The sequence below is a fragment of the Maniola hyperantus genome, chromosome 18 (assembly GCF_902806685.2).
Source record: "Maniola hyperantus chromosome 18, iAphHyp1.2, whole genome shotgun sequence".
In the NCBI taxonomy this organism is placed as follows: Eukaryota; Metazoa; Arthropoda; class Insecta; order Lepidoptera; family Nymphalidae; genus Maniola; species Maniola hyperantus.
Window position 1 is genome coordinate 6,055,011 of NC_048553.1, and position 22,803 is coordinate 6,077,813.

The 22,803-nt window shown below is 37.1% G+C and overlaps 2 protein-coding genes across 5 annotated transcripts; one reads left to right on the forward strand and one right to left on the reverse strand.

Annotated features, from left to right (window-relative positions):
• Nucleotides 1–1,113: 1,113 nt before the first annotated feature.
• LOC138403575 (uncharacterized) lies at nucleotides 1,114–6,130 on the reverse strand. 3 transcript variants are annotated; one of them, XM_069504737.1, is made up of 5 exons: nucleotides 5,647–6,130; nucleotides 4,427–4,606; nucleotides 2,461–2,575; nucleotides 1,760–1,900; nucleotides 1,114–1,484 (listed from the first exon to the last, which is right to left on the reverse strand). In XM_069504737.1, the coding sequence occupies exons 1-5, from the start codon at nucleotides 5,845–5,847 to the stop codon at nucleotides 1,135–1,137; spliced, it is 987 nt and encodes a 328-aa protein (XP_069360838.1). In that variant the 5' UTR covers nucleotides 5,848–6,130; the 3' UTR covers nucleotides 1,114–1,134. The 3 variants fall into 3 exon arrangements, with proteins under 3 accessions (XP_069360838.1, XP_069360840.1, XP_069360839.1); XM_069504739.1 differs by lacking the exon at nucleotides 4,427–4,606; XM_069504738.1 differs by lacking the exon at nucleotides 1,760–1,900.
• Nucleotides 6,131–7,941: 1,811 nt separating this feature from the next.
• Wdr37 (WD repeat domain 37) lies at nucleotides 7,942–20,271 on the forward strand. Of its 2 annotated transcripts, none has more exons than XM_069504734.1 (9): nucleotides 7,942–8,098; nucleotides 8,210–8,459; nucleotides 8,562–8,678; nucleotides 8,773–8,964; nucleotides 9,358–9,530; nucleotides 10,432–10,660; nucleotides 11,180–11,318; nucleotides 12,177–12,246; nucleotides 12,544–12,741. In XM_069504734.1, exons 2-9 carry the CDS (start codon nucleotides 8,282–8,284, stop codon nucleotides 12,724–12,726), a joined length of 1,281 nt encoding a protein of 426 aa, XP_069360835.1. In that variant the 5' UTR covers nucleotides 7,942–8,098; nucleotides 8,210–8,281; the 3' UTR covers nucleotides 12,727–12,741. The 2 variants fall into 2 exon arrangements, with proteins under 2 accessions (XP_069360835.1, XP_034834286.1); XM_034978395.2 differs by adding an exon at nucleotides 13,362–20,271 and having other exon boundaries at nucleotides 7,959–8,459; nucleotides 12,544–12,720.
• The last annotated feature ends 2,532 nt before the right edge of the window (nucleotides 20,272–22,803 follow it).

Consider the following 22,803-nt stretch of genomic DNA (forward strand, 5'->3'; position numbering starts at 1 on the left):
TGCATGGCTTTCCAAAACCTGGCTACTCCTCTCTTTGAAACCATTTAAACAATGAAAAGAGATAGTAGGACAACATTTAGAAAGCAAGACTGATAATGAAATAATATATAGTTACGAATTATCAAATTTGCAATCACCAGTTTGAAGATCGTTGAAATACACCAGTTGTGGTAGTAATATGAAAGTTATGAAAAGTAAATAACCAAAAATTTTGGATTTGAGCGTTACCTATTTCACAATCTCGTGGGTCTTGAATTTGGGTATGTATTTTATGTACCTAGTTACGAATTTATGAAAATAAATATTTTACAAAACCTTAAAACCTTTTTATTTCTATAGTGTTTTATAATTTAGTATCTTAAAGAGTCAGTCTTGTAATATATATTTTTAAACATGTTTTAAACAAACGTTAATGGAATTATTGATATTTTTTTAAAACATGTTCAAAAATATAAAATATTCTAGTAAAGTACATTTACATAGCATTTAAATTTTCGCGCTCCCGCACGCCTAGCGCGCTTTTAGTGCCCTCTAGATGTGAGCACACGCGTAACTTTGAAAAAGAAATCTAGAGTCGCACATCTATCTCTAGTATATAGTAGATAATCTATGCTCTTTGGTGTCCACTGAGGCACCCAAGAAAATAATCTAACGATTTGTACCGTAGATAGAGTAATAAAGCTAGATAAAGGAACGTTTGCTTTCTCATTCACACTATTTTTTGTCCCTTATCGTGTAACCGATTTTTGTAAAAGAATACAACTTTAGTTGCATAACAAACTTTGAGAATTCGTGGCATCATTACTATAGTACGCAACAGGTCCAGGATGGCAATCAGGGTGGGGACGCCCTGCACACCCGCACTAAGTCGATGCGGGATAGCGCGAGTGACGTGCGGGGCGTCCCCCCGCCTCATACCCCGATTTGCCATATCGACCTGTCGTCGCGTACTATACTTATATTATATTATTTTAAAATAAAATGTCTTATTGAATGCTCAATAGATATTTAAAAAAATAGTTTTAGTTTTAAGAAGGGGTAAGGGTCAAATAGCTCTAGGTATATTATAATAGACATTACTACTACAAAAAATGTAAACAAGCTTAATTATAATAATTAGTAGTTTATTAATAATCATGAATTGTTGTCTATTAGTTGCAGTATTTTATACATAACATATCTTCTTTTAAATAAAGGTACATGACTCAGTTCATGCCCAACTAACACACCAAAAGCATTGTTAGCTAACTCCATTTTTTTTTCGTCAGTAGTAGTTGTGGCAGTAGTATACGTTTGCGTGGATGACGAACTGAGCCCAGATCTATTCCTTTGAATATCTGTTTCAAAAACTTTGGTTTCACTTTCAGATTGATTTACTGTCAAAGAATCCCACCTTGGACAATTTTCACCCATATCTATAAATGGCTCTTGGTTATCACATTGAGTCATGATATCGTCTAGTGTCTCCGGCACATATAACTTTCCTGAAAAAAAAAACAGCAAATCAAGCTTTATAAGTCCCGCAAATTGCTATTGCGCTAGAACCATGTCTATTAACATCGAAATAACGTCTTTTTGACGTCAGCCGAAATAAAAATATACCATCAGCTCGAAACTTCAGTCTAGTGCTGACGTCACTAAAGCGGCGGCCACGCGCATTAGCAATTTGCGGGACTTATCCCACTTTAGTTAAAAAATGCACAACTTTAATATTGTGGGTTATTTGTGTAACATTATATTATATTTTGTTGTTTATTACTTCTTAAAGGTCGGCCGCGGTGGCTGGTGTTGGTTGACGTTGATAGCAGTGATAGTATTTCAGGCTCAGAGGCAGGTGGAGAAACCTCTTGCAATGATGAAATATGTAGTGGGTCACTGGCTTGCGTTTGTGCAGGCTCCTCTGTTTAACATATACAAAAAAAAAATTCGCGAAATACATAGTTACCTATTAACACGTTAACAACTGCATCAAATTACTTAAACAGTTACTAGCTGATGCTCGCGACATCATACGCGTGGATTCGGGAATTAAAAATACCATGGGAACTCTATGATTTCCCGGGATAAGAAATAGCCTATGTCACTCTCTAGGTCTTTAACTATACCAACACAAAAAAAAATAACGTCGATTCGTTGCTCCGTTGTGACGTGATTGAAGGACAAACCAACAAACCAATAAACAAACACACTCACATCAGTACCCTTATTATAAATGTGAAAGTGTGTTTGTTTGTTGGTTTGTCCTTCAATCACTTCGCAACAGTGCAACGGATTAACGTGATTTTTTGCATGGGTATAGATAAAGACCTGGTGAGTGACAGTGAGGGCTACTTTTTATCCTGGAAAATCAAAAAGTTCTTACAGGATTTTTACAACCTAAATCCATGCGGACGAAGTCGTGGGCATCAGCTAGTAATGTAAATAAATATAATACACTGAGAACATGAATGCACTACCTACCTGTAATATTGTCGGTAGACATTGTCGATAGAGTGTTGTCTCTTGCCTGCTCTTCAACAATTTCTTCTACTATTGGTGATGGACACATACTTGGTTGAGTAGATAAATCTGGAATCTTTAAAAAAAATATAAAATATATCTTCATAATAACAGCTTGAACCATTTAATGCATACTAAAATTATGATATAAATAAGTGGGTACATACCACAATTATTAATATGATGATTTTGAATCTTCTAAATATATAAAATAAAAAAGGTGACTAACTGACTGATCTATCAACGAACAGCTCAAACTACTGGAGGCATCGAACTGAAATTTGGCATGCTGATAGCTATTATGACGTAGGCATCCCCACTAAGAAAGGATTTTTGAAAATCCATCCCTTAAGCCCCCTTAAAATAGGGCTGAAATAGGGCTTTAAAATTTGTGTAGTCCATAGTCGCGAGCATAAGCTAGTTATCAATAATGCAACTGGGTAGAAATACTCTCTATAATTCAAAATCATCATTTATTGTGGTATCTGCTATTTACTCTTGATATAATATTGTTAAATCACAAAATAAGCCTAAAATCTTTAACAAACATCATAATTCTTGAAAACTAAGGCAAGAAGAATATTGCTAAACAGCTAACTAACCGGTCAAGTGCGAGTTAGGCTTCTCTGTTTTAGAGTTCCGTACATAATTATGGTATATGAAATATTTCTTTCCCGAGCTAGAACATCGCAATAAACCATGAAAGAAAACCCCAAAAAATGTTCTTTGTTTAGGTCACAGCTTACAAACTATTTTATAAATTGTTGTTTTCAGTATTTGTTTTTTTTTTTTTTTTTTTTTTTTTTATTAAAAAGAATATTATGAGCCATATTAAATGACTAATATTCCCCTTTCCTCTCCAATTAAGCGTCAGGCTTGTGCTAGGAGTAGGTACGACAATAGTGCAACAGGCGGGGTTTGAACCGTCGACCTTTCGGTTTTCAGTCCACAGTCAGTCAGTCAGTTTTTTAAACAGTATAATGATACATATACTGAAATTTCATATACCTAACTAGTTTAGGTTTTGAGATAGCCCCTGTCACAAAAATGGTCCGAAACTGACAACTTTAATCGCCGCCCTTTTCCTTATTTTTTAAGATTAAAAAGAATTATTCATACTCCACTTAATAAGCTCTAAGCAATGACACTCCAAATGCGAGGGTAAGATAAGAAAAAAAATTTCTCTAGCTCTTTTCATGTATGGGAGCCCCCCTGAAAAATAATTTCATTTAATTTCTAATTCAATATTTGGTTCTGGGTCAACAGTCTACACGCAATACCAAAATTTCGTCTACGAACTAGAGACCTGTCACATGTTGACACTTGACAGAATAGAATAGATTAGAATAGAATAATGTTTATTCGAGGTATGTAGTTGGTACATGGTGTAGGAAATATCGTTCTGTACAGCAGTGCAACACCTCGAACAGGTAGGCCACTCAGCTTGTGTTGAGACGTCGGGCCCCTCAGACACAAACCTCTAGAGCAAACAGACGGCAGAGCGACATAAATAGTGCCCCATTTTTAGGGTTCCGTACCTTAAAAGAAAAAGGGAACCCTTTTAGGATCACTTTGCTTTCTGTCTGTCAAGAAAGCCTACAGGGTACTTCCCGATGACCTAGAATCATGAAATTTGGTACATAGGTAGTTCTTATAGCACAAGTAAAGGAATAAATTCGAAAGCCGTGAATTTGTAGTCACAAAAAAAGTTAAAAATTAAATTGAACAAATAATTAGTATATTCAATTTTCAAAGTAACATAACTACCAAGTTTATGAGATTTTTATTTATAAGTTTTTGACTTATCTGCAAAATGTCGAAAAAATATGAACCCTCGGTGCACGAGTCTAACTCGCACTTGGCCGGTTTTTACCCTTTGGGTTCGGAACCCTAAAAGTACTTTAAATAATAATTTATACAAACTAACATTTATCGAGATTTGGGCTTCAGGTTTCCCCTCTACTGCAACTTTACCAATTATGCCAATGATTCTTTTTTCTAGAGGGGTCAAAGGTGTTGTATTGTTTGGTCCCCCTCCAGTTTCGGAGGCTGCACGTCGCACATCTCCAGCCTTACACTTTGTACGGCTTTTAAGTAGTGTCCAATACTTAAAAAAATTATAAACATAGTTACGGTCTTTTTAAAATTATTTCACTTGTGTTTACACACTCTTAAGTTTACTGTAAGTTTACACTTATCTTAGAAAACTTAAGCCGCCATTTATGCTAGCAATCTAATCACAGTACCTACTGCTATTACTTGTATAAAATAAAATTGATAATAAATACTATATTATAACTGCGAAAGTGTCTGTCTATCTGCTAGCATTTCACGGCCCATCCATTCAACCGATTTTGACAAAATTTGGTGCAAAGATAGCTTGTATCCCAGGGACAGACATGGGCTACTTTTTATCCCGGAACAGTTTAACAGATTTCGATGAAATTTGGTACAGAGTTAGCTTACATAACGGGGAAGGACATAGGCTTTTTATCCCGCAAAGTTAATGAGTTCCCACAGGGTTTTAAAAAACCTGAAGTCGCGGGTATTATCTAGTAGTACTATAAAATCAATAAAACCAGTATAAATTAATAAAACCGGCCAAGTGCGAGTCAGGCTCGCGTAATGAGGGTTCCGTACTACAGTCGATTTTTTCGACATTTTGCACGATAATTCAAAAACTATGATGCATAAAAATAAATAAATAAATAAAAATCTGTTTCAGAATATACAGGTGAAGACCTTTCATATGATACCCCATTTGATATAGTCACTTACTTCGAAACTTGAAAATACTAATTATTAGTTCATGACCACAATTTAATTTTTTTTGTGTGATCTAACCCTAAATTCACGGTTTTCAGATTTTTCCCCAAATGTCAGCTATAAGATCTACCTACCTGCCAAATTTCATGATTCTAGGTCAACGGGAAGAACCCTGTAGGTTTCTTGACAGACAGACGGACAGACAGACAGAGAGACAGACAGACAGACAGACAGACAGACAGGCAGACAGACAGACAGACAGACAGACAGAAAGACAGACAGACAACAAAGTGATCCTATAAAGGTTCCGTTTTTCCTTTTGAGGTACGGAACCCTAATAACAACAAATATTAAAAGTGGCAGTACATTATGGATACTTACTCGCTTCCATTCTGTGGGGGTTTTGTTACAGCCTGTCCCCACAGAATTCAGCTTCCTGCTGATTTCCTCCCATTTTTTTAATGCAACTTGGCGGCCGAAAGGTTCTCCAGCGAGGCCACCAAGTGCCAGATTTGCGTGCCCTTCAGCAAATTCGAGTAGGAGGTCTATTTGCTTGACAGAGGCGGCCCTGCAGGGTGCCATTTCTTTAGATCTTTAAACTAGGTGATGAGCAGGTACTTATACAATAACAATATAATAATCATAATGAAGAATGTGTTTAAATTTATATCAAGAAATAATATTTATATCATAAAATCTAGTCCCTTTTTTTATACAGTTATTTTTTTCCTCTTTGAAAAACTTTAAAAGGAAAATAAAAATAACAACAAAAAAACTATTTTTAAACTTGTGATTTATTTATTTTTTAATTTATTTAACAGCCCTGGATAGCACCAACCAGAAATAAAACTGGATAGTCCTTTAGGTAGGTACCACCCACAGATCAGGTAAATAGAAGCAAACAATATTATTATTGTTATACTCTTTGTCACAGCCACAGACACCACAGACCGTAGATGGAGTAATAAAGCTAGATAAAGGAACGTTTGCTTTCTCATTCACACTAAAAAGAGAGCACAGATAATGTTACTATTATGATTATCAGAGACGCAGCTAACCTATTTTTTGTACCTTATTGTGTAACCAATTTTTACAAGGAAGGAATAAAAATTTAGTTACAAAACAATTTTTAAGAATTCGTGGCGTCATTTTATTTCTCATTAGTTATTTAGTTACTTGTTTTCACATAAAAAACCTTTAATACAAATATTGTTGATCAGTTTTAACAAAATTGACTACTAAACAACGGTAATTGTCGTGTATACGTCGCGCTATTGCTATCTCATACGCGGTTACACAGTACTTCAATCTAGCTTTTTTACTCAACCTACGCTACAGACCCAACAGGGCACAGACCATTAACATAGGAATACACCACAGGTGTACTACGTAGTAGTCACGTAGTACCTAGTACATACAAATTCTTTGGCACAGACTCAATCTAGTACATAGATAAAGCTAACTAGGTAGCATGTGTATCACCGGCTTAAGGCTAGGTTACACTTTGATTAGCGTGAGTGCAAGTGTTTAGCAATTGCGAGTGCGAGTCCTTAGCGCTAGTTGTGTCCAATACTGTTTAGCTCCTGCTCTTAGTAAAATTCAATTGATGGGCGTTGAACAACAAGTATGGACGAATAACAACAAGCGCGCTTGCTATTGCAAGAAATATGCGCGGTAGTGTTTGAAACTGAAAAACTCTTGGAATCGGATTTTGCAAGGCCAAGCAGATTATGGAAACGAAAGTGAATAAGTAGAAGATCCATTCATAGCGCAGCTACCGCGCGCGCAAACAATGCTAAACACTAATCACTAAACACGCATGTACAAATGTGTTTAGCCAGACAAGCTGCGAGTCATGGTGAAGGAAGGGCGCCCGGGATGGGGCTACTCGCAAAAAATAGAACACGTTTTTATTCACTTTACTATGCTGATTACTAATGACTCGCAGTAATCAGCTACAGTTCACACGTGTTTTGTACTCATCTCTAAACACCTGCACTCGCATTTAATCAAAGTGTAAACTAACCTTTATGAGCATGAGAAATAAACCATGAAAAAAAATTATGACAATTGCACTTCTCAAATCTAAATATATAAAATTCAAAGTCCTGACTGACTGACTGACATATATATCAACGCACAGCCTAAACCACTGGTCCTAAAGACATGAAATTTGGAGGGTCTATTCTTTGTAATGAGTAGGGATCCACTAAGAAAGAATTTTTCGAAATTCTACCCCTAAGTGGGTTAAATGTGGGATGGAAGTTTGTATGAAAGTCCGTCATATTTCAAGTTATTTGTATGAAAATTGGTATTTGGGTTCTCGGTCACAAATGAAGAAATACGTGTTTCAGGATTTTTGGAAAATTTGCCCATAAGGGTGGTAAAATAGGGGATGAAAGTTTGTATGGGAAAGTTTTAATTATTGATATTATTAACTTGAAGTTTGGAAAGTAGGTTTTTTCCTGAGGTTAGGTGTCAGCTAAGTACCTAACGACTTTGAGAAAATCCCTACCTAAAGGGATGAAATGGAGGTTGGAAGGTTAATTATGTGTTATTCGGTGCTGTTCAGGGTGCGTGTCTTGATGTTAATATAATATTTGTTTCTGAAAAAATGCCATTTGTTTCCTGTAGGCCACGCGGATGAAGCCGCGGGCAGAAGCTAGTTATCCTATTTGTTATGATCTGTGTATGTTATTGGTCTGTGTTTGGAAACTTGTAAATTTGCATAGATTTTTTGGATTTTTCTGCATATATGAATACCTTTGTAATAAAATTATTCTAAACTCTAAAGATTTGCTGCTTGTAGCGAAATCGAATTGCTAGTAGCAAAGTATGAATAATTGTTGTTTTGAGTGCTTTGTTTTGTAGCTTTACTATTCGTGTTGCAATATCTTGTACTCGCAGAAACTAAAAATTGATCTTTCCTACTAACTTTTTTCAGTGTGCATTCGTGTGTGCAATGTAATGATCTAGAAATCTTCCTGTCTTATGCAGTACCTATCCATCTTCGATCATGAAATCGAGTAAGCGTCGGCTACAAGCGCTTACTGAAGGCTCCGATGGAATGTCAAATTATCTTAAAATGGAAGACTCTGAAACATCGATACCCCCTGTTTTTAGATCTCGGTTGCACGAACTATTTTCGCAAATAGAAAAAGAGTTTGACCTTCTGTACGCTGAAAACTTAAACTGTAAGTACCTTTTACGTAGGTATAAGTACCTGTAGGTATTTTTAGTGAATTTAAGAGTAGTTTATGCATTAATGAGAGAATAATATCTATTTAAATTTTTAGTGCAAGAGAAAATAGACATATTGAGCGAGAAATTAGAACGTGAAAGCTATGTTGGAGATAAACAAAACATTGACTATATTGAGTTTGAAACTACAGGAAAGAGCTCTAAAGTTAAATGTAAGTTCACATAGTAAACCACATTAAGTATATTTAATTCTGATATATTTTATCATCCAATTATTGCAATCTATAATGGATTGTTTATGAACAGTGTCTCAAAACAACTCTCAAAAGGTGAAGACAAGTCACAAGCTAAAGGTTCAAACCAGTAAGATAGTATCTAGTTTCAAGGCACCTACATACAACTGCCAGCTGATTAGAGAGTTCACAGGACATAAGGATGGTATCTGGGATCTTTCCACTGCTCGCCCTGGACAAGCTTTAATTGGGACTGCTTCTGCAGGTAATTAGACAAATCTCTATCTTACCCATACATATGAATATGTAAGTTTTTTTATCAGAGTTTAAATAATTGTCTAAGTTTAAACCTTAGAATCATCTTAATTCTATTATTTATGTAATAAACTGACTATGGGTTAAAAATGTTCTTTAAATTTGGTACTATCCTAAATAGCAATCACTGACTGAGGTTGAATAAAATTGATTGTGCAATGAAATCTATACTGCAAAATCAAATAATTGGAACATCATTTACTGCACAATGTAGATAAACAAAGCTAAAGAATGTCTAACAATTTTTACTTTAGTATGTCCTCAGCTGAGGAGTAAAATAATCACTTCACCAAATGAAAATGATTACAAAGTCGCAATAATGCCCTTCTCTGGCCCATTTCAGATCACACAGCTTGTGTATGGAGTGTAGAATGGGCCAAATGCCTTCTGCAGTACACTGGGCACTCTGGTTCAGTAAACTCCATCAGGTTTCATCCAACAAGAGACATTGCACTCACCAGTAGCGGTGATAACACTGCTCATGTGTGGCAAGCTGCTGTTAATTGGGATTTACCGGTAATTACTTCTACAGAGAGTCGAATTTTTAATTAAACAAAGCAAATTGATGTTTCCTAGGCTGCCAGATGTTTCCGAAAAACAAATTATATCTGAGTTTGTAAGGGAATCATTGGCCATGGGTTAGATTCTCACTCTGCACATACCTTTGTGTGATGAACAGTTTGTCCACTCAAGTCATAAAAACTATATGTATCTGTGATTCTAGGTCAACGGGAGGTAAGTTTTATTGACAGACAGATAACAAAGTGATTCTATAAGGGTTGCTTTTGTCCTTTTGAGGTACGGAATCCTAAAAATTATGTGAGCTCAGTTTAAAATAGGAACTGTTTTATTGACTTGTTCACAATATCACAAGTGAACCGTATCACATCACTATTACTTTTGATATGGCGTCATTATTGTACTTTTTTTTAGCCAAGTTTATCATGCTGACTAATATTCCCCTTTCCCCTCCAATTAAGTGCTTGTGCTAGGACGATAATAGTGTGTCCCTTAGTATTTGTTGTTTGGTGTTTGTATTGTTAATTGTGTAGGTACGACAATAGTGCAACAAGTGGGGTTTGAACCGGCGACCTTTCGGTTTTCAGTCTGCTCCTTTAACCGTTGAGCTATCGAGGCTCTAAATTGGCTTAAATTTGACTTAAACTAATGTCAGAATGCTTTGTTTAATTAAAAATATGGTATAGTAGCTAGGAGCTTATTTTGGGGACCATTCAGACAACATGTGTCATATTCAACCTTAGTACATTGCATAAAGGTTGGATATGACACATGTCATCTGAATGGTCCCCTAAAGAAGCCCCTAACCTGACTATGAATTCCAGTGTTAGTCCCTTTATTAGTATCTAGACTGGTATTGGTATGGATTAGAAGTATGTGCATCAATTTTTGCTTCTAGCGTGGCCAGTCTTCCGAAGAGGAACTAGACGGGGGTGGAGAAGAAAGCTTAGGCGATGGCGATAGGCCAGAAGTGCTTCGAACTCCGCTCACAGAACTTACTGGTCACTTGGGCGTTGTAGTTGCAGCTGATTGGCTGACCGGCGGTGATCACGTCATAACCGCCTCTTGGGATAGGACGGCTAACTTGTACGACGTTGAGACTGGGGACTGTTTGCAGATATTAACAGGTAATGTGGAAGATCTGTCATCCTGTCAAAAAAATATGTAAAGCAAAAATTAAATTGAAATTATTTTGTCTTTAGGACCGATATACATTGGAGAGTATGCTCATAACCATGGAGTTCAAAACCTAAATAAAAAATACGAATTTAAGTAAGGCGCCATTTAGACAAAAGATGCGTAAAGGCGCGGCGCAGATGTGGTGACGCTTCAAAACTTATTCATACAAAATGTATGAAAGCGACGCATCGTGAATTATACTCAAACGGCATACTTCGCTGCCTGCGTTATTCGTTCCACATCTGCGTCGCGCCCCATCTGTGTAAATCGCGCTTAAGGCTCCATGGGCGATGGAATCGCAACGAGTCCGCGTCGGTGATAGTATCGCCCTGTGGGGATAGCTCTATAAGAGTTGTATCGCATTTAGTGGCACGGAGAGACTATCGCCGCGATTCTCTCGTCTGTGGGGATGGCGCCTAGGCCTAGATATTATAGGCCAAGTATTGAAAAAAATATATACTTACCAGGTCATGATCACGAGCTGACACACGCGTCGGCACACCACAGCGCGCGGCTCGTGGTGACCGCGTCGCGCGACACCACCTTCCGCCTGTGGGATTTCCGCGAGCCCATACACTCCGTCTCCGTTTTCCAGGGACACACTGAGTAAGATTCATCTTTTTATGCCTGACTTTTAGGGTTCCTTATCCACAGGAAAAAGGAACCTTTATAAGATCACTTTGTTGTCTGTCTATCTGCCTGTCTGTCGAAACCCGTCAAGGGATTCAAAACCTATAGGGAACTTCCCGTTGAAAAGGATCATCAAATTTGGCAAGTAGCTGTCATATAGCACAAGGGAAAAATCCGAAAACCAGGAACTTTGATTTCATCACAAAAAAAAACCGGCCAAGTGCGAGCCAGACTCGCGCACCGAGGGTTCCGTTCTCGGGTATTTTTTTCGTAGTTTCGCAAGATAAATCAAAAATGAAAATAAAGAAAAATCTGATTTAGAATGTACAAATGGACTATAGCAAGCCACATTGTATTAATTTGAAGAACATTACATTTAGTATCTGTACAGATGGACTGCAGGCAGATTGCAAAATTGTAGTTGGGATGGAGTTTTATTGCAGTTGACACAACTAGATCGCAATCGCCAACCGACTGTGCAATGACACTGCAATGCAGTGCAGTTCACACTGAATGCCCGTACTAGAATTGCACGCCAACTGCATGCGGACTGTGCAGTCGATAGTAGTATACAATTTCTTAACATATTTAAATTATCAGAGCGGTGATTCGCTAACTCAGTGTATAACACTGAATGATAGCCAATGGTTTTACTTTGCAGTTTCACTGAGTGATATAAAAATATTATTTTTTCTTTAAAAACTTTCAATGGATTAAAAATAAATGTCAAATGAGCTCAGTGGCTGTCATTCAGTATTAGACACTGAGTTAGCGAATCAGCAGGCGGAGCCTATTAAAATCTATATTCATAATCTCATCACATTTTATTTTTAGGAGTGTAACTTCTGCAGTATTTACTCGCGAAGATAAAGTCGTCTCTGGATCAGACGATCGATCTGTAAAGGTACTAAAACTTTTAATTACATATACTGTATCCACGGAAAAAAGTTAGTATAGCCCTCTCTGTTATGTAATCCTGTACAAATGACAGAAACGAAAACCTAAGTAGGCATTAGCCATTTTGAGTCACCAACTTTTGGCATACATTAGTTAGTGCTCAAACACCCTTCGGATGTGAGTGCATCTATTTAAAACATACTGCGAAGTGCGTTCCGTTTGTTATGTTCATGAAGCACCACTCAGTCTGGCTTACCCCAAAAATTTTAAACAAACGTTAAACCCGTTTGTACATCTCTTCCAGGTGTGGGATGTACGTAACATGCGCTCAGCGCTGGCGACGATCCGCTCTGACTCGTCTGTGAACCGCGTCGCCGTGAGCGGCAGCGGCCTCATCGCGATCCCGCACGACAACCGCCAAGTGCGCCTCTTTGACCTGCAGGGCCAGCGCCTGGCGCGACTGCCTCGCTCCAGTCGACAGGTATGACATCTCTTCCAGGTGTGGGATGTACGTAACATGCGCTCAGCGCTGGCGACGATCCGCTCTGACTCGTCTGTGAACCGCGTCGCCGTGAGCGGCAGCGGCCTCATCGCGATCCCGCACGACAACCGCCAAGTGCGCCTCTTTGACCTGCAGGGCCAGCGCCTGGCGCGACTGCCTCGCTCCAGTCGACAGGTATGACATCTCTTCCAGGTGTGGGACGTACGCAACATGCGCTCAGCACTGACATCCGCTCCGACTCGTCGGTGAACCGCGTGGCCGTGAGCGGCAGCGGCCTTATCGCGATCCCGCACCACAACCGTAAGACAAAGTAGCGCCACTTTGACCTGCAGGGCCAGCGTCTGGCGAGACTGCCCCGCTCCAATCAACAGCTACTCTTCCAGGTGACGCTCAGCGCTGGCGACGATTCGCTCCAACTCTGTTGGGTAGTTTCGGAGACCAGTGCAGCGCGAAGGCGGGTGGTGTATATATCGCATGCTACAAATTGTACTATACAGATTTGTTTGTTTTGGCGGATTACCTAATTAAGTTTCTTGTTCCTTGTGTATCATGGACTTCCGCAAACTAACACCTGCTTCTATCCAACAATTTATAATATTAAAAAGAAATATTATTCGTAGGGTCACCGTCGGATGGTAACGTCGGTGGCGTGGGCCGAGGACATAGGGTCCAGCATCAACTTCTTTAGCTGCGGCTTCGACCGCCGCATCCTCGGCTGGTCCATCCAGCCATCTAAGGACAACTGATTTACTGCCTTACGCACCTAGGTATCAGGTATCAGGTTCTGATACTGTAACAATTGACTTAAGCACTAAACACTTGTAAAGCTGTCCCAAGACGATCAAACAAAATTAAACTATTTTGCTAAATTGTGTGTATTAACTGGACATTTGAAAGTTTATCAAAAGTTAGAAGGTTTCACTAACAGTTGCTTGGATGGATACAATTTCGATGGGTAAGTGGACTGTAGTACCATATTCTGAATAGTCAAGGTAATCCAATTGAAGGAATAATTACTTTGATAATGGTTTTTGTCATTGTTACTGTGGATGACTCGATGGGAAAAAGTTCCGATAAATTCCCCACAAGCCAGACTGTGACATAGTTGGGTGTGATTCGTTGGGTTTTATGGACCTTTCCTTTGATTATAGGAAGTAATATTTATATTTTAGTTTCTAATTCAATATAGACACTTCCTTTACTTAAGTTATTGCTGCTTCTGTAGACATATTTTTTGGGGGGTGATTAGTTTATATCTCATGGCAGTATTATATTTCTGTTACTTATTACTGTCATAATTATTTGTATGTCTAATAAATAAATAAATCGTTTCGGGACCGCTTCATATTAACCTATTTTGACGGGTACATACAGTCTATATCAAAAGGTACAGAGATAGCTTGCATTCAAAGACGGACATAAGCTATTTTTATTTAGAAGCCTAAATCCATGCGGGCGAAGTCGTGGTCGGTATCTTTTATCATTCATCATTAAATATAATAATATTTAATTTATGGATTTTTATTTAAATAAAGTTAAAAAATTGTTATTTAGATATAAATTACTATATATTTTCTAGCATTATTATCGTTGTTATTATATTATATTACTTGATGCCTACGACTTTGTCCGTATGGGTTTAGATTTTTTAATGTGCGGTAGGAGGCTTGGGCCGTGGCTAGTTAAAACACTATCGGCGAAAACGTGCCGCCAAGCGATTTAGCGTTCCGGTACGATGCCATGTAGAAAACCAAAGGGGTATGGGTTTCATAACAACTACCATACCCCTTCCAGGCTAGCCCGCTACCATCTTAGACTCCATCATCACTTACCACTAAGTGAGGTTGCAGTCAAGTGCTAACTGCTATCTGAGTAAAAGAAAAAAGAAAAAATCTCTTTGATTTTCCGGGATCAATAGGAGCCTATGCCTCCTTCCGGGATGCAAGTTATCTCTGTACCTAACGCCAAAATCGGTCAAACTGATGAGCCGTGAAAAGATAAACAGACCGGCATATTTTCGCATTAATTTGCATTAGTATTTCGCATTAGTATGGATGTAATCAATTTTTTAATCGCCAAATAATCTTCAACAGAATACTTTTTTCATTATGACAGTATGTACAGGAAATCTGTCATATTAACTACCTATAGTACGGGACAGGTCGAAATGAACCATTCCATTGAACCAATTTTTCAATTTTTTTCATAACAGTTGAAACGATTAATTTATTCCTCAGTCAAAGATTATTTTGGCCGTTAAAAAGTCGGTCAGTAAATAATTTTACATTATTTGTCTATATTTTAACTTTTCTCTTAGTTAACTATGTTACCCCTCTTAGCAATCCATATCAATAGGTAAATAAAGGATTATATAATAATAGTAGAATTGGTGTATTTGTACATTACCATTAAAAATCATTATATTTTTTTACATTTTCACACTAATATATAGGCACAGCTTAATACTGCCGAGTATCTTGCTGGTTCTATACTATACACTATGATTTAATTAGAAAAGAAAAATGTGTTACATTTCTTTTCAAAAACATAAGAATTTAAAACTGTGGTGAATGAGTTATATTGTCGACTCGATGAGACACGATGAGATCAACTCATCTGGATCGCTTAGTACACATGGGGTTGATTCTCTTGTACACAATTTCTAAACTAAACTAAATTAACAGGTCTAAATCTAGTGCTATCCTTTTCCGCAAGCAACATTATGAAAGGGATAGTAATAGATTTAGACGTGTCGTTTTAGTTTAGAGATTGTGTACAACGGATTTAGCCACAATATATTTTCATTTTAGTAGCAGTGTATAAAGAAACGGAATCAGTGAGAATAACCTGTTAATAAAATATAAGTATAAGTTTGTGATAGAATCAATGTGGCTAATTCTTTTGTACACAATCTCTAAACTAAACTAAAATGGCACGTCTAAATCTATTGCTATCCCTTTCATAATGTTGCTTGCGGAAAAGGATGGCACTAGATTTAGACCTGTTAATTTAGTTTAGTTTAGAGATTGTGTACAAGAGAATCGGCCTCAATATTCACCTAGAACTTAAATATGTGGCGAATTCTATTGTATACAATCTCTAAACTAAATTGAGAAATCCAAAAATAGTGCTATCCTTTTTTAGGGTTCCGTACCTCAAAAAAAACGAAACCCTTATAGGATCACTTTGTTGTCTGTCTGTCGGTCTGTCAAGGAGCCGCCTACAGGGTACTTCCCGTTGAATTAGAATTATGAAATTTGGCAGGTAGGTAGGTCTTATAGCAGACATAAGGGAGAAAATCTGGAAACCGTGAATTTAGGGTTACATCACTCAAAAAAAATTAAATTGTGGTTACTAATAATTAGTATTTTCAATTTTCGAAGTAAGATAACTATATCAAGTGGGGTATCATATGAAAGGGGTATCATTGCATTCTAAAACAGATATTTATTTATTTTTGAATGACCAAATCTAAATAAATAAATAAAATAATAAATAAAAATCTTTTTTATTCGAATAAACTTTTACAAGTACTTACGAATAGTCGGATGCATCTACCACTGGTTCGGAATGCCTTTCCTACCGAGAAGAACCAGCAAGAAACTCGGCGGTTGCTCTTTTCAAATATGTGATATAGGTACAAGATTAGGCCATGTATAAAATAGTATTTGCAGTCTTGTGCGTTGCCAGAACGAGCTGCAGGTCAAATCCACGCTCTTTTATCATTTAGATAATCTTCAATTGTGTAATATGCTTTTTTCAGGAGCATATTTTTAATAGATTTTTTTAACTTGTGCAAAGGTAAGTCCAAAATAGTTTGCGGGATTTTATTATAAAAGGTAATACCCATACCCACAAATGACTTTTGGACTTTCCTAAGGGGGAAGGTAGGAGCTGCAAGTTTGTCTCTGTTTCTAGTTAGCCTATTGTGTAGATCACCAATTTTCTTGTAACTAAGAATATTTTGTCTTACAAAAATTATGTTATTATAAATATATTGAGAGGCTACAGTAAGGATATCTATTTCCTTAAATTTCTCTCGAAGGGAATCGCGTGGTCTTACGTTATAAATTGCGCGTATTGCCCTTTTTTGTATTACAAAAATTCTCTAAAAATCTAATTTGCACAAAATGATAGCTTAAAAATGCTGCAGAAAACAATTTGTTGGGTTTTAGGAGTTTCTAATGTTAAGATTTAGTTATTTATAATCAGTCTATGTATACATATAAGTTTGGTATCTGGTCTTATGTAACTTACAATGTTGGATTTGGAGTTTTTTAGGTATAACTATTATAGATGGATCGATTTAATTTAAAAAACGTTCCCTAACTGGTACAAACTCTATCAAAAGATCTGTGACCGGTTATTTTCCTTTACTAGGTGTATTCATTGAGAGAGATAAGTATACCAATTTTTTTTAATGATGAAATGATTTATTTGTTTTAAAAGGTCTTTTTAAAAATTGTGCCAGGGACCCTGAAGTAAGTTTGCAAAACCTGTATGTATCTCAGGGTCACCAATGCGTGTGAAAAAACTTGCTGAACCAAACTGGTTTTCTCATATTGAAATTAAAGTATATCTTAAGCATCACAGTTAAAACATATCTTTAGATATACCAGTGGATACTAATAATGTATAAAATATTTTTCCTAGTCAAGTATGGCAATGGAAGCTAACATGTTAAATAGTGATTTAGGCTTATTAAGTGATTTAACGAAATTATATTATAATTTAAATACCGGGTACGTATCACGATTAATACGATGATTTTGAATTATCGATATTTCGAGTTTTGAACCAGTTGCTCGAATCCCGTCGTGAGACCCCCACGACTTGTGCAACGGGGTCGAACATTGACTTATATATTACTTCGTAAGGACAGGGCCATTGAACAAGCAAAATGGCACTGATTCATTGGTCCTAAAATGTTTATTTAGCACCAATGCAACCTCAGTGACGTCTGGATTTCAAACGGGTCGTTCATTAGTGTCTAAGAGGTTGCGCTGATTTATTTGGTTCCAAAACTGTGAAAAATTTTGTTCGCTTGGGCATCTTGTAATTTATATCGATGGGGTCGAAATATCGATAATTCAAAATCATCGTATTAATCGAGGTACGTTGTAATTCTTGTGGTTTTGAGTGTCTTATGATGACATCAAAGTTCATCAGGTTCAAGTTTTTACCCGACTGCAGCGAAGCCTAACAGAGGGTTATGTGTATGACCTGTATGTATATATGTCCGTAACTACTTAATGGTTCAACCGATTTTAATAAATGATACGTCATTAGATTCGTCTTAGTGGCGAGAATGTCACTATGTACATAAAATAATAGGGATGATGACTACTAATCAAATCAGCGACTTTTTATCAAACGTCAAAACGCTTGCTTCTTCTGCTCTTGTTTGGTGGCTCTTTGAAAACGCTAGTAAGGGAGCTTGTATCATAGATGTGACGTCATAAACGTTTGACCCAATTTGCCACGTACTTTTTTGGTTACATCAATAATTTAAAATGGTTAGCAAACTTTAAACTAACAGCGGACGTGGATTTAACGAATTTTGGAAGACCCTCTATGAGTCTATGTATTATTTCCTAAGACATCACTTATTTTCGACATAGTCATCATCACAATATTGTAAAAAATCAAAATGGCGGATTTTATGCGCTTTTATGTGCCAGCTGAAAAAGTTGCAGTGCAAACCACAGTCGGTGTTTTTTTTTTTGAAAACTATAAATCACTTGTGTAGCGTTTGTTTTACGTGGTTTGTTATCCTGTTAGCTCTGTTAGCAGTGCAACTTTGTTAGAGTTCGAGAATCGACACACTTCAGCGTTACAGTAAAATAGTCCTTAATTGATACGGTATTTACACCAAGCGAGAAAAAATCGAATAATATATAAACTAGATAATATAGGCAATTGAAAAATGTTTATTTCAGTTTATAAAATTATATAAAGAATTTTATATTCATTTTAAACATTTCACTTTTTCATCTGTTCTACAAATATCCATACCGTAGCCGCCATGTTATTTCCGACTATGACGTCACATGGATTGAAGTTGTAACGTATTTTACTATGAAAATAGTGTTGTTTACCAATCCGTGTGATGTCACGACAGCTCATGAGCCTAAAATGATGGCGGGTAGCATTTTCGCGGCGAAATTTGAAATGCAAAATTTAAATATATTTTTATTGCACTTATCGATCGAATCAATTTTTTGTAAAATTGATGTTTTGTTTACTTTAGTTTAGGAGGATCAAATTAAGACGCTTTTCAAAAAAGGGTAAAATACCCTATTGCCTCATGACGTTTGTCAAGGCGTCTCTAGCTAGCGCTCCAAGCGGGAATGCTGCGTGAATTAAAATTGGTTATTATTCATTGGGTTATACTAACTGAATTTTTAATTTTTAATCATTGACTTTTAGATTCATTTAACACTGACGTTATCGTGTTTCGTTCGACGCTCGAATTCTGTCAACGTTGGATAGCAGTTAGCACCCGTTGATTCTTCACCAAAGATCGAATTTTGAATACGTCCTTAGTTTAAACTATATTATAACTAAATGCCTCTCGCTTACAAAAGGTTTCTAGGTTGTACCACATAATATTATTTTTTTACGCCTTTTGCACATTTCTGGCGCGAAATCATAGCAGCAACAACGTTGAAGTTCCATCATGACTAATTGTGTTGTATAGTCCGTACAAAATGACTCCTCCCGCGCCATGTTATCTCTATGGGTCTAAATACGGTTCCCCTTTAAAATAAGGACTAAAATCGTACTTTTCACTTGAAATTTGACACAAAAAGTTAAAATGGTGCGTGATGGGTTAAATTTTTCGCGTTCTATGAGTTGCAAAACTGCCTGTTCCGCTTCCGACAAGGTCAAGCGGCTTGACGTCACACACGTTGATTTGTTTTGCTTGATCAAGCTGCTTGATGCGCCCGTCAAGCAGCTTAATTTCTCATACGTCGAACACTGTCTGAACGTCGCATCAAGCTAAAATATAAAATCGCATCAAGCACGTAAATGCTTGACTTCAGCATCAAACAACCTTTCTAAACGGTCAAAGTGCTTGACTCAAATGTCAAGCCGCTTGACCGTCTCGGAAGCTCTTAGCCATTAGCACTGAGATTTGACTATGAGTCCATCTCTTTCAATACCTATAGGTAGCAGTCAAGGGTTTACTCGTCATCATTGAACACAATTTAAAAAAATGTAATTTTTATTAATTGCAAAACTGTTTGTTTGTACTATGTTAAATGTTGAAAATAGTTTTATTAGAATTTATTCTAGCAAGTAATTAATTTAGTAGGTGTTGATTATTATTTTTAAATTACTGAGGGCCTGGTTGCATATTTTAATTATTATTATCACAGCTTTATAAACTGTACATGTACTTACCTATTATGATTAAATTAGGAATTAAGATTATACAAAATAAAAATTATATAATATTTGTTACTCTGACCTATCTGTTTGACAAATTATAAATTGATAAAAAACAAAATTTAAATTTAATATTTTGTGTGTAGTTTTATTAGTCCTACTTACATTGCGGCGTTATTATCGCAGCAGTGTGTAACTACATGACCATCCTAATACAAAATGTACTGAAAACAGATATCGCAATAACGCATGCGATATTATCGACCGATAATAACGCGGCTGTGTGGGGGGCCTTTAGTGTCTCTGTTCAATATTTATGTATAACAACCTTTGTGGTCACAATAATACAGGCACGCACTGTGCGAATTTGGTTTAAACGCTTTCGTGATGGAAACTTCGATTTGAAGAACGAACCACGTGGAAGGCCGCCCACACAGGTGAATAACAATGATTTGAAAGAGATGGTGGAAGCCGATCCGAGCCAAACTACCCAGGAAAGCGGCATGGTTTAACGTTACCTTACCAACAATATTGACTCATTTGCGGCAAATCAATAATATGAAAAATGGGTGCCTCATGATTTGACTGATCTGCAGAAAGAAACGCGTGTTGAAACTTGCGTTGCCTTGTTGAATCGATACAGAAATAGAAATAAAGGAATATTTATAAAAAATAGGGCCCTCTACGGTAAGAAATCTAGACAAAGGAACTTTGCTTTGCTTTCTCATTCACACTAAAAAGAGCACAGATAAAGTTACTAATGTGATAAACAGAGACGCAGCTAACCTATTTTTTGTCCCTTATCGTGAACCCATTTTTTTCAAGGACTCCAACTTTAGTTGCAAAACAAACAGAATTCGTGGCGTCATTGTATTTCTTATTAGTTACCTATTTACTTGTTTTCACATAAAAAATGTTTATTACAAATATTGTTGATCGGTTAATACAAATTGACTACTAAACAATGGTAATTGTCGTGTTATTCATCCTAAAGGCTGGGTCCCACGGTGTTGTCACAGGCCAGATCGCACCAGGCCAGACCGACAGGCCATGGGAACGATCGCACCCGATGAAGCCTGTTGTCGCCCGTCCATGCCCGTCCGATCCGTCGGGAGTCGGTAAGTTCAAAGGCGCGGCGCGACGGTGCCTGCCGCGGCCTGTGCGTTTCAAATGTTTTAATCGGTTCCCGTATAAAATCACTCAGCATAATATCAGTTTCATTATATCTGTAAGTAATAAAGAAAAATATGTTTCTGTTGCTGAAGAATACAAATTGTAATCGGGTTTAGTTAGTTAAAATTACCTTGATCGGCTCTTGTTGAATGACGACACCCACCAGCGTCGTTTCTTCTGCTTTCTATTTGCTTGATTCATTAAATGTTGACCACTGAATAAAACCACAGCAGCTGCACACGCAGCCATGCGCTCCGTATCACTTAACATGTTGAACTAGCAGTAACGACAGGCCACTACAGGTCGACACAGACCTTGGGAACGGCACTGCGCGAGACGCAATCAGACGCACAGGCATCCACAGGCGTGGCACGATCCGGCCTGGCCTGTGATAACACGGGCCGTGGGACCCCAGCTTAACGTCGTGCTATCGCTATCTCAGACGCGGTTACACAGTATTTTGGTCTAGCTTTTTTACTTAGTCTACGGCCCTCTATGTTCTTACCTCAGATTAAGAATCAAGGTAGATTTAGCATTTAAATAATAATACCTTGTTAGAACAAGCTAGGTGTATAGAAAAGCTCTAAAGAGTGATAGAGACAAACACAGTTTTTGTCTTTGTCATAGTTTAGTGTTTTTTGTTGGGCACGTTGTTGTTTGTGCCCAACAAACCTCTGTGATAGTAATTTATTGCGAATATTACGAGTTTATATTTAGTTTTCTGTTTTAAATTTAGTATTGAAGGTGTGTAGAAGCCATTTAGTTATGTTGCGTTGCTGTGTAAAAGTTGTAGCGAACGCAAATTATGAAACATAACCTTTCATACGTAAGTATTATTTCTTTTGTTGTTTTGTCCCTTTCAGGTATACACATTTGACAAGTCTCCATATTCTTAGTCTGAGGTTCTTACCCTAAAATAATCCTACTCTATGGCCATTCTCCATTCTCTTTTCTCGTTTTTCGCGTCACGGCTCACCTTAGAGTAGGATCGATGAAAGATAAAAGGAGTACCTAGGTAGGATTTTTTTTTGTTCTTCTTCTGGCTTTACACCACAGAGTACATTGAATATAGGGTATAGAGTTAACACTCAGATTGATTGCATAGCGCCATCTAGCGATATGTGACATCCCTAAAGCCGAACAAATCGCGCTCCTCAGGATATTTCTTAAATAATATTATTCCCCAAAGTAATTTCCAAAAATCAAATATTAATTGATTTGACTTTTAGAAATTACTTTGGAGACAGTGGAATTTGAATTACTTTAGGCAAATAAAACAACAGTGTAGCGATTAGACAGTTTTTTATAATTTCTTTTATTAAATAGATTAAATGCCAACATTTTAATTATATCACCTTCGTCTTAATCTGAAACTTCAATTCAAAATAAGCATGGCACACTCGTCGGTTTCGATACACATAGTGAGGATCCAAAGATGTGTCTAGTCCAACAGCTCGAGTCCACGCAAGATACAGATCCATTTCTTTTTCAGGATTG